At 44.5% G+C, this 14822-nt stretch overlaps 1 protein-coding gene across 1 annotated transcript in view; it reads left to right on the top strand.

Annotated features, from left to right (window-relative positions):
- The window catches only part of LOC113009816 (cytidine monophosphate-N-acetylneuraminic acid hydroxylase-like), a 51137-nt gene that overhangs the window by 14467 nt on the left and 21848 nt on the right, over positions 1 to 14822 (top strand). The window contains exons 2-4 of the mRNA XM_026148393.2: positions 3640 to 3850; positions 3929 to 4020; positions 4884 to 4993. Of these exons, the coding sequence (XP_026004178.1) occupies positions 3645 to 3850; positions 3929 to 4020; positions 4884 to 4993 (408 nt within the window). The 5' untranslated portion in view covers positions 3640 to 3644. The remainder of the gene's footprint in view (positions 1 to 3639; positions 3851 to 3928; positions 4021 to 4883; positions 4994 to 14822) is intronic.

Here is a 14822-nt window from a genome sequence, read left to right as displayed (position 1 = left end):
AAAAAACTCATTAATATCAAAGCTGAATGTTTTTGGAAGTAGTTTTTAGTTTGTTTTTAGTTTTAGCTATTTTAGGGGGATATCTGTGTGTGCAGGTGACTATTACTGTGCAGAATTATTAGGCAACTTAACAAAAAACAAATATATACCCATTTCAATTATTGATTTTTACCAGTGAAACCAATATAACATCTCCACATTCACAAATATACATTTCTGACTTTCAAAAACAAAACAGAAACAAACCAGCGACCAATATAGCCACCTTTCTTTGCAAGGACACTCAAAAGCCTGGCATCCATGGATTCTGTCAGTGTTTTGATCTGTTCACCATCAACATTGCATGCAGCAGCAACCACAGCCTCCCAGACACTGTTTTTTAGAAAGAAAGTGTACTTTATTGGTCCCCGTGGGGAAAATCCCTCTCTGCATTTAACCCATTCACTCAGTGAAGCAGTGGGCAGCCACTGGGCGCCCGGGGAGCAGTGTGTAGGGACGATACCTTGCTCAGGGGTACCTCAGGGTAGCTGTTCAGGGGAATCGAACCCCCGACCTTCCGATCATGGGGCCACCACTCTACCTACTGAGCTATCCCTGCCCTGTTCAGAGAGGTGTACTGTTTTCCCTCCTTGTAAATCTCACATTTGATGATGGACCACAGGTTCTCAATGGGGTTCAGATCAGGTGAACAAGGTGGCCATGTCATTAGTTTTTCTTCTTTTATACTCTTTCTTGCCAGCCACGCTGTGGAGTACTTGGACGCGTGTGATGGAGCATTGTCCTGCATGAAAATCATGTTTTTCTTGAAGGATGCAGACTTCTTCCTGTACCACTGCTTGAAGAAGGTGTCTTCCAGAAACTGGCAGTAGGACTGGGAGTTGAGCTTGACTCCATCCTCAACCCGAAAAGGCCCCACAAGCTCATCTTTGATGATACCATCCCAAACCAGTACTCCACCTCCACCTTGCTGGCGTCTGAGTCGGACTGGAGCTCTCTGCCCTTTACCAATCCAGCCACGGGCCCATCCATCTGGCCCATCAAGACTCACTCTCGTTTCATCAGTCCATAAAACCTTAGAAAAACCAGTCTTGAGATATTTCTTGGCCCAGTCTTGACGTTTCAGCTTGTGTGTCTTGTTCAGTGGTGGTCGTCTTTCAGCCTTTCTTACCTTGGCCATGTCTCTGAGTATTGCACACCTTGTGCTTTTGGGCACTCCAGTGATGTTGCAGCTCTGAAATATGGCCAAACTGGTGGCAAGTGGCATCTTGGCAGCTGCACGCTTGACTTTTCTCAGTTCATGGGCAGTTATTTTGCGCCTTGGTTTTTCCACACGCTTCTTGCGACCCTGTTGACTATTTTGAATGAAACGCTTGATTGTTCGATGATCACGCTTCAGAAGCTTTGCAATTTTGAGACTGCTGCATCCCTCTGCAAGATATCTCACTATTTTTGACTTTTCTGAGCCTGTCAAGTCCTAATTTTGCCCCATTTTGTCACGGCGGGGTGCACCGTTGTGTTTTTTGAAACAGGACCCAAAAGTAGATGTGGACGAGGTGTTGCAAGTTTAAATAGAAAGCGATCCTTTATTTGGATGATTGCAGGGGGTTAACCAAGGAACCCTAAGCAAACTAAAAAAACACTAAGAAACAAATACTACGAAGTTCTATGACTAAGACTAAGACTAAGACTAAGACTATAACTATAACTATGACTATGGTGGGGATAACAGACGACCCGACAATGACTTTCAGAAAACAGAGGACTTAAATACACACATGAGGTGATCAGGGGAAGTGGAGACACATGAGGAAACAGCTGACTAGGATAAACATAATTATGCACAGGCAAGAGTAAAACTAACCGCATGAACACAGAACACAAGACCCTTTTCAAAATAAAACAGGAAACATGCAGACTTAGACACGACAACACAACTTAACAGGCCTAACACGCATGACAGACTAGAAAAGGAACCAAACATAACCACACAGACATGACACATGAATCAGGGAAACTTAGTACAGGGGAGATGACATAACATGACATAAGATGACATAAGAAACAGGACTACACAGTAATCTAGAAATTAACTAGGTGCACTAATCTAAGGCACAAAATAAATACAAAAGATACATAAACTCAAACACTGGGTCTCTTGACCCAGGACCATGACACATTTTGCCAAAGGAAAGGAAGTTGCCTAATAATTATGCACACCTGATATAGGGTGTTGATGTCATTAGACCACGCCCCTTCTCATTACAGAGATGCACATCACCTAATATGCTTAATTGGTAGTAGGCTTTCAAGCCTATACAGCTTGGAGTAAGACAACATGCATGAAGAGGATGATGTGGACAAAATACTCATTTGCCTAATAATTCTGAGCTCCCTGTAGGAGTATCCTTATTACTACAATAGTTAGATACTAACCCCATGTTTGCTTACTGGTGGTGGTCAGAGGGCCTGGAGGCGCCAGTGTCCGGCAGCCTCGCCTCTGTCAGTGCGCCCCAGGGCAGCTGTGGCTACAATGTAGCTGCCATCACCTGTGTGTGAATGTGTGTGTGAATGGGTGAATGACTGAATGTAGTGTAAAGCGCTTTGGGGTCCTTAGGGACTGAGTAAAGCGCTATACAAATGCAGGCCATTTACCATTTATTAGAGCTTCTGTCTAGGTTAGAGAACACACAGTTTGTGTCTACATCTAAGATGAGATTATGTGTGGCCATATCTGGAATTTGTGAGAATAAATTGACAAAGAAGTTTTCATCATCGCAGTTGGGAGCATAAATGCTAGCTAAAATTAGTCTGAGTTGATAAAGATGGCAAACCACAATAATATAACGGCCCATAGGATCAGATAAAATGCTTGATACAGCAAAAGGGATGTGAAACATCCCTCGTCTTAGAGTTAAAGTTGAAGTGGAATAGTTGGCCTGCCCAACCAGTCCTCAATTTATGTTGGTCTGCTAACTGGTTATGTTAAGCACAAAAAGGTCCTTACACACCTGAAAGATCTCAAGGCTGATATCTCTGTTCTGCAGGAGACTCACCTTTGTATAGCTTCGACAGCAGCCATAGAGTTATCTAATCAAAAACCAACATTATGAATGTATTTGCACACCCAGACTCCAAGAAGGAGAAAAAAAAAGTAAATAAATTCTGGCAGTATCCCAAGCCAAGTCACCATGTAAAACCCGGTGACCCTGAAACCCCATCTGAACAAGACCACACATAGAAATGCTGGCATTGGGAAACACTAGGACCAAGAGAAAACAAAAAGCAAAACTGGCAGCCGCCTGGCTATAGCTCTGCGAGCGCACATCTCAGTTCTGACCTGATAATCGTGGAGATATTGTTTTTCAGAGAAGAAAGGATGTCCAATTTCAAACCTTCATACTTCATCACGGTGTCCGACTGCAAGCAACACGATGAACTCCCACTTACTTTCTTAGCATGTGCTGAGGATGTGCCTGGCCACTTCCCTGAGGAGCCAGTATATTTATATTTACGGAGTTTAGATGCCATTTCAGTTGTAACTACTGCTCCGTTTTTTTTCCATTGGTTATTGTAAGACTCCTTGTGCTTGCCTCAAAAGGTTGTGCGTTAAAACTTTTCTTTTTGAATTTGAATATTTAGGTGCAATGGCCTCTCAAATAGCAAAGGTATTGTTGTCATTGGATGCTGAAGCAGTTGGCTCACTCAAAGAAGGAGTGAATTTCAAGAAAAGCACAGAGGATGGCAAGTGTTACATCATATTTAAGAGCAACAATGACTTTAAAGCATGCAAGAACCAGTGCAAGCATCAAGGGGGGCTGTTCATCAAAGACATTGAAGATCTGGATGGCATGTGAGAGCAGGAGCAGATATCAGTGATTATACATTGTCAATTTTTGATTATAGCTGACAGAATTGTCTGTTCCCTCAGGACTGTTAAATGTACCAAACACAACTGGAAATTAAATGTGTCAACAATGAAATATGTGAACCCACCTGACAGCTTCTTGCAGGATGAGCTTGGTAAGTTCTGTCTATAAAATGCCATTTACTGTATATTGATATTCCACTTCCTGCAATATGAGTGTTGGATGCTAAATCTGGAATATAAATATGTAAACTGTAAAGGTGCATTACGGGATGTGTGGGGACCTTATAGTTATAGCTCTTGCCACAGTAGGCTCTAACAATCAGAATAGCAATTACCTTCATTACTTTATTAAATTAAATGCTAAACTGGTAGAGGGCCTTTTCTAAAGAATAACATGACAATTTATGTCAATAATTGTAATCAAGAAATGTCAAACATATTCTTTCCAACAGACATTTTCCATGCTGCAAATGACTGGGATGTAAACTGTTTAATGCAATGTAATTCTCTCCTTGGTAATTTACATTTTTTCACTCATCCACGTGACGTCTTCAGTCTCAGCTGACTGCAGGTTTCTCCAACCTTATGAACAGTACATTTGCACAATGACTGAAACCAGCCCACTGAATGAACAATGGGCTGTGAGGTCAGTTCTTTGGTCATTAATATGGAAATGGTGCCAGTGCTGCTAGTTTCAGTCATTGTGCAAATGTACTACCTCCTAAGAACAATAATTAAACATTTGTGAAGAGCTCTGACCAGGAAAGCAAACCAAAAGAAGAAACCAATGTCAAACATATCCTTCCAACTGACAATTTCCATGACTGGAACTGTTTAATGTAATTTATTCCTCTGAAAGTAATAACAATTATACATTTGTGCCAAAAAGCCCACTACAGTATAAATACATGTGAGTCAGTATGAATGACCATATTTAATGCATGGATAATAATATAATGAGAATAATATAAATACCATTTAAATACTACACCTGAGCTTCTTGTCGCACTTGCAGAGGTATCAATGTTGGATGATGGGGGGCTTCAGTTGGTGGAACTGAGCCCTGTTGATCCCTGGATGGCTGATCCTCGAGAACCTCTGGAGCTCCAGAAGGGAGAAGTGAAAGTACGTGTTGCTGTTACACTTTAAATAACAAATGTTTTACAGAGTTTTTCAGACACCGCTGTGCATTGTTTTACCCTTATTAGACTGTTATGCAAAATTATCTGTGTAATAAATTATATAAGTAATAATAAAAATCTTAATTATGTCAAAGTATCTCAATAATGAATGAAGAGGAAGGTCTGTGTATTCAGACTCACCTCTGGTGCAGGTGCCCACCTCTCAATTTTTAAATGCATGTAGACATTGTGTGTAAGCCGTGAGACCAGTTTTCCCGTGATTCACTCGCGTACGTCAGTTTGAAGAGGAAAAAGAACTCCGATGTGAAAAGATGTAACAAAAAATTTATTCCACGGTTTTGCATCTTACAGGAGTGGTCAGGTTTAACTTGTCCTCAACAAAATAACATACTACGGTAGGAAAACCGTGTGGCTCTGTTCTACCCTGCTGCCCCGTATATCTTATGCCGTGTTAACTCTTTTTCTCTCTCTCCCCCCTCCCGCACCGCATGCACTAATTGGCATACATCCGTGATGCCCGGATTTTACTATAAACACCAGTCTTTAAGGCACATGTATACATGGTACTACATAACCTAGTTCCACCATAAACATGCATCTATTTCCTAAAATTATTAATTACACAACAAGCTTAACAACAGCAAAATATAAATACTAAACATATGAACTATCTTAACTTGGCTCCTACATACCGGCCCCTAATTGTGACTCTATTACACAATTACCAATTTACACTTGTGGAGCCAAAGTACACAAACTTCAGTCTCTGCAGTTGATTACTTCAGTCCGATTCCTGCAGAAGGCAAATCTTCGTAATGGGCCTGTCCAGTACACTCGTCTTGGTTTTGATCCTAACCTGCCGCACCATTCCAGCCTTGTCTGAGATAGTATGGATTACTTTCCCTGTAATCCAAGAGTTGCGTGGGGCTGTATCGTCAACAATAAGCACAATGTCTCCAACCAAAAAGTTGCGAGATGGACGGGTCCACCTTTGCCTCTCTTGAAGTTGCGGCAAATATTCCCTTGCCCATCGTTTCCAGAATATTTCCGACATGTATTGCACTTGCTTCCATCTTCTTCTTGCGTAGAGATCTTGCCTGTCGAACAGTCCGGGAGGAAGAGATGGTTTGTTCCTGAGCAGCAACAGGTGATTGGGAGTGAGTACTTCCAGATCATTTGGATCACTGGACGCTTTGGTTATTGGCCGACTGTTAATAATGGCCTCCGCCTCACACAGAAGTGTATGCAGGCTCTCTTCATCCAGTGTCTGCAGCCTCAAGGTAACGTTTAGGATTTTCTTCACTGACTTGATCAATCTCTCCCAGACCCCTCCATGATGGGGTCCTGAGGGAGGGTTGAACGTCCACTGAATGCCTTGTTGTTTTAGGTGGTCTTCAATTTTGGACACATTCCATTCAGCAATGGCTCTTTTAAGTTCACGCTCTGCACCAATGAAGTTAGTTCCATTGTCAGAACGAAGGGTCTTTATCTGGCCTCGTCTGGCTATGAAGCGACGGAGAGCATGAATGAAGGAATCTGTGTCCAGCGAGGCTGCCATCTCCAAGTGTATTGCACGAGTAGTTAGGCAGGTGAAAATGACTCCATACCTCTTCACCGTACTTCGACCACGTTTGATCTCAAACGGACCAAAGTAGTCCACTCCGCAGTTTGTAAATGGAGGGTCATCTGGCAGAACTCTGTCTCGGGGTAGGTCGGCCATTTGCTGCTGTCCTGCAACTCCATGCTCACGCCGACAGGCAATACACCTAGCGAGTATTTTTCGTACTGCAGAGTTGGCACCGGGTACCCAAAACTTTGTTCTCAACTTGGAGATAACATGATTGCGACCACTATGAGCCAAGTTCTCATGTATTTCTCTGAGGATAAGCTTCGTGACGTGAAGATCCTTGCTCAGGATTGCTGGCCGCTTAGCCTCCTCGGGTAGTGCTGCTCTGCTGAGTCGCCCTCCGACCCTAAGGATGCCTTGTTCAAGTACTGGACTCAGTTTGAAAAGACTACTAGTCCTCTTCACCCCCTGACCTTTAGAAAGTGCGCTGATCTCCTTAGGAAATGTCTTCCTCTGACAGTAGCGAATGATTGCTTCTTCAGCCTTCGCAAGGTTCTCTACCGTTAGCTTGTTGGTGTCCCCTTGAAACAGGCTGTCCTTGAAACCTTCCATATCCCTCTCGACTTCAGGTTGTGTTTTAACAGCACACAACTCCTTCCCTTTGCGACACAATTGCAGCAGAATGCTCTTGACTTTAAGCATCCATGCCACTGCCCTTTTAAGTTTAAACCAGGATGAGAAGTACTGCAGGAACTCCAGCACTACATCTTCACATTCCTTGATTGTACTAGCACACACCAGGTTACCCTTTACCTCTGGGTCATCTGTAGTCAGGCCTTCAACTGGGTGCACCTCTTCTGGCCACTCTTCCATGGGTTTGGTGAGAAAGTCCGGCCCCTGTAACCATGTGTGGGACTGCAAGAAGCTCTCTGCTTGGAGCCCCCTTGATGCAAAGTCGGCAGGATTCAGTGAGGTGTTGATATACCTCCATTGCTCTGGACTGGAGCATTTCAAGATGGCATCCACACGGTTAGCAACAAAGGTACGGAATCTACTTGTTTGATTGCTGATATACTTGAGTACCGTGGTACTATCTGACCAAAATACAGATGGTTGGAGCGGAAGCTGCAATTCAGACGTCAGAACCCTGTCTATGCGTGCTGCCATGGTTGCTGCGGTAAGTTCCATGCGGGGAACTGTAATGGGCTTAAGTGGGGCCACTCTTGCCTTTCCCAACATGAATGCGCAGTGGACTTCGTTACGGCTGTTCCTCTGTAGCAAGTAGCTTACTGTACCGTAGCCCTCTTCACTGGCATCAGCAAAGTGTTGCAGCTGATTGTATACTGACTCTCCAAAGCCCACAGGTTTAAAACATCTTGGAACGCTTATGTTCCCTAGCTGGCGGAGCTGGGTCTTCCACTTGAGCCACTTGTGAGCTAGGTCTGCAGGTATGATGACATCCCAGCCAATCTTTCTCCTGCAAAGCTCTTGCAGAATCTTCTTTGCTTGAAGCGTGACTGGTGACAAGATACCCAGTGGGTCGTAGACAGAACTCACAGTGGACAGAAGGTTCCTCCGAGTGGGTGCCTTGTCCGGCATTACAATCTTGAACCTGAAGCTGTCAGATTGAATACACCATTGGACTCCCAGCGCTCTCTCAATGGGAAGTGTGTCCTGATCCAGATCGAGATCTTTAACCTCCGATGCCCTTTCTTCTTCTGGAATAGCAGACAGAACTGCTCTGCTATTGCTTATCCATTTTGTGAGCCTGAATCCACCCCTCTGACATACAGCTCTAAGAGTGTGGTATAACTGTATGGCTTCCTCTTCTGAGCTCACAGCCTTTAAACAGTCGTCCACATAGAAGTTGTGCAGGACTGCGTCAACCGCTTGGCTGTTGGCTGGATCTCGGTTGTCTTCAGCACATTTACGCAGAGCAAAGCTGGCGCAGCTTGGTGACGAAGTTGCACCAAAAATGTGAACCACCATCTTGTACTCCACCATATTCTGAGTAATGTCACCAGATGTCCACCACAGGAACCGAAGAAGGTCAGAATCCTCATCAGGCACCTTTACTTGGTGGAACATTGCTTCCACATCTGCCATGATGACCACTTCTTCTTGTCTGAACCGGATAATTACCCCCAGAAGGGTACTGGTAAGATTTGGTCCTTGTAACAGCTGATCATTTAAGGTGGTGCCTTTGTACGATGCTCCACAGTCAAAGACCACTCGAAGCTTGTGTTTCTTGGGATGGTAAACTCCGTGGTGCGGTAGGTACCAAACCCTTCCATCGTCACGATCAAGGTCCTGTTCTGGCACTTTCACTGCGTAACCGTTGGTTATGATGTTACTCATGAAAGCCGAGTATTCTGCGTGGAATGAAGTATTCCTCTCCAACTTCCGCTTTAGGTGTAAGGCACGTTGCTCAGCCACTTTGCGGTTGTTGGGCATCTTAATGCGCTTGTTCCGCAATGGCAGAGCGATGCTGTAGTGTCCGTCCACAATAGTAGCTGACTCTGTCGCTATCTCCAGAAACTGCAAATCCTCTCTTGACATTTCTTGTTTCTCGTTTCTTTCATGCTCAGGGAAGTCACTTTTAAACTGCTGGTCCCAGAGCTCATCCAGTTTGCTAACTGATATTCGGTTTGCTGCAACCTGAATCAGTCCGCATGATGCCCTTTGGGAACTGCTTCCTTGGAGGGGTTCGCTGATGGTCCAACCGAGCCTTGTCTTCACAGCATATGGACCACCATTCTCGCTGGCTATAACTTGCCAAGGTTCAACAGCTTTAGGTGCATTAGCCCCGATTAGCAGTCCAATCTTTGCTTCAATCCTAGGTATAGACACCTGCTGAAGGTAGGTCCACCTGTTCACGTAGTCTTGAGAAGGAGCATTGTCGGCAGAAGCAGGAATGTCACTGTGACTGTACATTTCTGGCAACTCAAAGAAGTCATTGCTGTCTAAGCTGCTTATTTCCAACCCAGACACAATGTGGCTACCGACGACCTTTTCCTCTCCCATTGTTTTCAGCAAAATGTTTGTCTTCCTGCCAGACAAGTTAAGCTCATGCATTAACTCTTCAGTACAAAAGCAGGCAGTACTGCCAGGGTCCAGAAAAGCATAAGTGTGTGTCACCTTTTGTCCTCTTTTAGGTTTCACTTGTACTGGAACTATTGCCAAAATGTGCTCTGTTTTCTCTGCAGCGTGAGCAGGTGCTTCCATTTCAACAAATCCATTCACGATTGACTCTGTTTGGTCTTCTCTTTCTAATGATTCCACTTCAGAAGCTACCCTTTTGCTTGTAGCACTGGGCTTAGTCTTCATGTGTAACACTGTGGGGTGCGGTTGTGGACAAACCTGACAACTTGCTTTTTCTTGGCACGAACCACTCATGTGTCCCTGCTTAAGACAGCTGAAGCATAGTCCTTTAGTTCGCATGAAGTCAATCTTTTCCTTATGAAGTGACTTCTTCATCCTCTTGCACTGTTCCATGGTGTGCTCTTCACCACGACAGAAAAGACAGGGTTTGGAAAATGCACACACCTGCTTCCCGCTGACCTTGTTCCTTTCTTTAGAGGGTACGTCCTGTGTAGTGGTGATAGTTGCAGCTGCAGTGAATCCTTTTCTGTTTCCACTTCTCCTTTGCAACCTCTCATCCACTTGCCCTCTAACTTGGACCTTTAAGGTGCTGTCCTTTATATCACCGAACAATGGATGCAAAACTTCTTTGGCCTGCTTATTGACAAACTCCGCCAGATCTGCAAACGTGACTCTGCGTTTTGCCTTGTCTAAGACCCCACAAGCATATGTTCTCCACCTTTCTCTCAGCTTGTACGGAAGCTTGGAAACGATAGCACGCATGTTGGCCGTGTTGTCCAACTCCTCCATGTACTCCACATCCATCATTGCATTACGACATCCAGTAAGATAGAGGCCGAAAGCATGCAGAGCCTCTCCATCATCTGACTTGATGGTTGGCCAGTTAAGAGCCTTGTGAATGTATGCCACTGATATCTTGTAGGCATTTCCAAAGTGCTCTTCCAACAGTCTCTTAGCCGTTTGATATCCATGTGTAGGTTCCATATGAAGACAACTCCGTATCAATTCTCGTGGTTGCCCACTTGTGTATTGTTCCATGTAGTACAATCGATCCTTGTCGCTCTCTGTTCTGTCCTCCACACCATGTTCAAAAGCTCGCATGAACAGCCGATACTCTAATGGGTCCCCTTTAAACACAGAAATGTTCTGCGGGGGCAACGTAGCTAACTTCTGTTGCTTAGTTAGCGCTTCGACCACATCCTGTAGAGCACTTGGTGTCTGCGATGGCTGGTAGGTAACAGTGTGTGTTTGCTGTGCGTTTTGGAGAATGTTCTTCTTCTGCGCTTGTCTTTCTCGCGTGGGGGATGGGCTATTTGACTGCTGTGAAGTAAATAAATCTCCAACCTTATGCGATGCCACGTAGGAGTTCATTCCATCCCGGGTGGATACGCGACTGGATGCCTTGGATGCACGACTTTCGTATTCTGATAAGATCTTGATCTTTGCCTCATTTGCTGCAAGAGCTGTTTGTATTTCTAGCTCCTCCTTTTCAGCTTGGAGCTTAGCCTCCCTTTCCTCCAGCAAGCGTTTCTGTCTTAAAGACGATGCCTTAATCAATAAGGTAGCTCGCTCCACCTCTGCCTTCATGCGTGTGGACGACACCGATGACGAAGCGCAGGAGCCGCGTTCTGAAAATGCCTTATCACTGCGTTTTGAGACAGATGAATTAGATACGCTGTCAGATGGATCCACATCTTCATTGCATTTTTCAGCCTCCACAGCGCGCATGGCCATCTTGTCAATCCAAGCCGAAGCTGTCTCAGCAAAAGCCTTAAAGGAATCAGCCTTAGGTTCAAACCAATTTTCCTGGTCTTTAGTTAAATCCTCCTCCGGCATTTGCTGGAGCACCTCTTTAACATTTGTGTTCAAACCACAAAACTCTCCAAACCGCTCATTAAAATCCTTCATTAACTGTGTTACTTCTGTTAGGCTGGTATCACATTCATTTTCCATCAGCTGGCGCACTTGTTTCACTGTGCCTGTTAATTTGGCTAGCTTGGCCTTCCGTAAATTGATAACACGTTGCAGCCTTTCCTCCATAGCTTTAGGTGTGATTTTCACCGCCCTAGCTTCCATTTCTGCTACTGTGTCTTCTTCTTCGTTGTTCATGCTATTAATTTCCCAAATAGCAACAACAAAATCCTTATTTTATCATCCAAAAATCATGCAGGTTGGCTACCACACAGCTCAGCATCCACCATGACTCAGCACTTTTTTTCCTCGTGAATTAGCTCCACTTACTCACGTTTGTTGTCGCTGCAGCAGCTCGGGTTTTTTCCTTCTTTAGTCGCGTCAATTACTCCACAACGAGCGGGTTTTCCTACAAAATGTGTAAGCCGTGAGACCAGTTTTCCCGTGATTCACTCGCGTACGTCAGTTTGAAGAGGAAAAAGAACTCCACGGGACTCCGATGTGAAAAGATGTAACAAAAAATTTATTCCACGGTTTTGCATCTTACAGGAGTGGTCAGGTTTAACTTGTCCTCAACAAAATAACATACTACGGTAGGAAAACCGTGTGGCTCTGTTTTACCCTGCTGCCCCGTATATCTTATGCCGTGTTAACTCTTTTTCTCTCTCTCCCCCCTCCCGCACCTCATGCACTAATTGGCATACATCCGTGATGCCCGGATTTTACTATAAACACCAGTCTTTAAGGCACATGTATACATGGTACTACATAACCTAGTTCCACCATAAACATGCATCTATTTCCTAAAATTATTAATTACACAACAAGCTTAACAACAGCGAAATATAAATACTAAACATATGAACTATCTTAACTTGGCTCCTACACATTGAAGGTTGTCGGGAGGGGCCGTGCTGACACCTGCTAGCAGAAAGCATCATGCCCTTCCCGTCTTTTAAATGCACTTTAGAACAGCAAGCAGCAACAGTACATATGAGCAGGTGGAGAAAGGTATGGGGTCTTCACACACACCCGTTCTCTTTTTGCCATTGGGGGTGGGGGCTGGGAGGAGGAGTTGGCTGTCTGGTTGGGGTCTGGGATGCTCGGCCTCCCTGCTACTGCTTGTCTCCACACAAGGGAAAAGGGCAACATCTCCTGGGTCTAGGGGCAGATTGCCCCTCCTGGGGCGACGGTACCTGGACGTGGGGGTATAGAATATGTTTGGGGAGTGTGACTTTGTCTACAGTGTTCATTTCTGTTTGTCTCCACATTAGGCAAGGGCTGCGTATTTACATGAGGGTGGGAATGCACGCTTGTGCCTGTGTGTGCCTGTTTGTCTATGTCTGTGTGTTAGGTTACATCTTAGACTCCATCTCTCTGTGAACATCTCAGCCCCCCCAGGTGTAGGGGCCTATCACCCCCCACCACACTCCCTGCCGGTGGCCCTCAGCCATCGGTGCATTGGTGGTTCTTGGCATTCGGGGCTGGGCGCTGTGGAGCAGGGAAATTATTTTACTGCTATTGTTAAATAATTGTCATTATTACCATTGCATTAATAATATAATCTGGAGTTTATATTGCATTCAGGGGTTGAACAGTGTGTGTCTTTCAGAAAGGCTAAAAGTCACAGGCTGACAGGAAACAGGCTTGCAGAGAGTTTGCAGAAGCAGGAAGTTATTTTGAGCAGCAGTATGATCATTGCTTTAACAATGTAACAGATAGCTTTAAGAAGGCCTTAAGATGCTTATGCACACAGTTATTATGTTTAGTAGAGGTTCTTGATTAAAACATTTATTTAGTAAAAGTCATATCCATAGTTTCAGTTCGATTATTACACATACGAGAGTGGTTTCTGTCTCTCTGTCTGGTGAGGGGTCAGGAGCTAGTCGCGAGGTGAAACAGGGTGCAATTGTGGTTAGCACACAGACGCAGACACACACACACTTTTAGTTAGATTCATTTATGGGGGAAAGTTTAATTATGTTTTGCTGATGTTGCAAAGAGCAGTTTGTCGCAGAACTGCTGCTGAGGTGTCAAGATGACAAGCGAGCATCCGGCAGTGACAGGATGCACCTGTTATGAAGATGGAAGACGATGTTCTTTTAAACTGTGTTAAAAGGTCATTGTGGTTTTGATTTGACGTATGTATATATCCTGTCTGTGACGTATGAAGGGGCGTCAGTAATTCAAACCCTGATGCTATAAAAATCTGTGTATGCTCTGATTAAGTCGAGGACTACTGGCTGTCTGCGTACAGAGTGTCTTCCCACGCGTGTATTCATTAAAATCATTGTTTGACCAAAGACCTACTGGACCAAGAGTGGTTTGTACTCTCCCTCCTCAATTTTGAATCTTAACATTTGGGGGCTTCGTCCGGTGGTTGAGGAGGGAGGATTGGAGGTGTAGACGGTGAGGTATGGTCCGTTCTGGTCAGACAGGCAGGCGTGACCCGGCAACCAAACTGAGGGGACAGGCGCCTTTAAAAAGAGGTAGGCACAGGCCTGTTGATTTTATCCGAAGTGTGCTGAATTGGATGATAAAATTAAATGTCTATTCAGTAAAAGTTGCCGGTAAATGTCTGCTTTGATTTTGATGAAAAATCTCATGAATTGAAGCAGTTAGAGTTCTGCTAAGAAGAAATGAAAGTAGTTAAGAGTCTGATAAGAAAAGTTTAAATACTGGGTTGAAGTCCCAAAGAAATTGAGTTGGAGTCTCAAGTAGTTTGGTAGGGAATTGGTTATTTTGTTGGTTAGAGTCCAAATTTGGTCATAAGAGTGGACCTGAGCGGTCAAATTGACCACTAGGTTGCATCTGCCTCAGTTATACACTTGTTTTGGGTGTTGATTGTTGTTTCAAAGTATTATAAATTACTCAAGAACGCCAGTTGGACTGGTAGGAAGCGCAGAGCCCGGAGGTTATGCTCCCTCCTTGTCGTGGACGCGCGACATTGACCTGTCGGCGAACAGGGTTAGTTCAGTTTGGCTTAACTGTGGGGTACAGGGCATCCTGGAATTAAGCTAGGAGTTAGAGTCTCCTTACCGTTTGGAACGGTACCTGCGCTTTTTTGGTCAGAAGAAGTTGGACTTCGGGCGTGTAACTTTACCTAAAACTTCAAAGTTTGGGTTGGTTGACGCTTTTAAATTGAGTTAGGGATTTTAGAAATGAGGCCAGAAACAGTTAAAGTCTTGATACTGGTTAATTGGTCGCAAAAAACTCAGGGAGTTTATCCGCT

Source organism: Astatotilapia calliptera, chromosome 3, assembly GCF_964374335.1.
Source record: "Astatotilapia calliptera chromosome 3, fAstCal68.1, whole genome shotgun sequence".
In the NCBI taxonomy this organism is placed as follows: domain Eukaryota; kingdom Metazoa; phylum Chordata; class Actinopteri; order Cichliformes; family Cichlidae; genus Astatotilapia; species Astatotilapia calliptera.
Note: the sequence above shows the minus strand (reverse complement) of the source record. Positions and strands in the feature narration are given on the sequence as shown.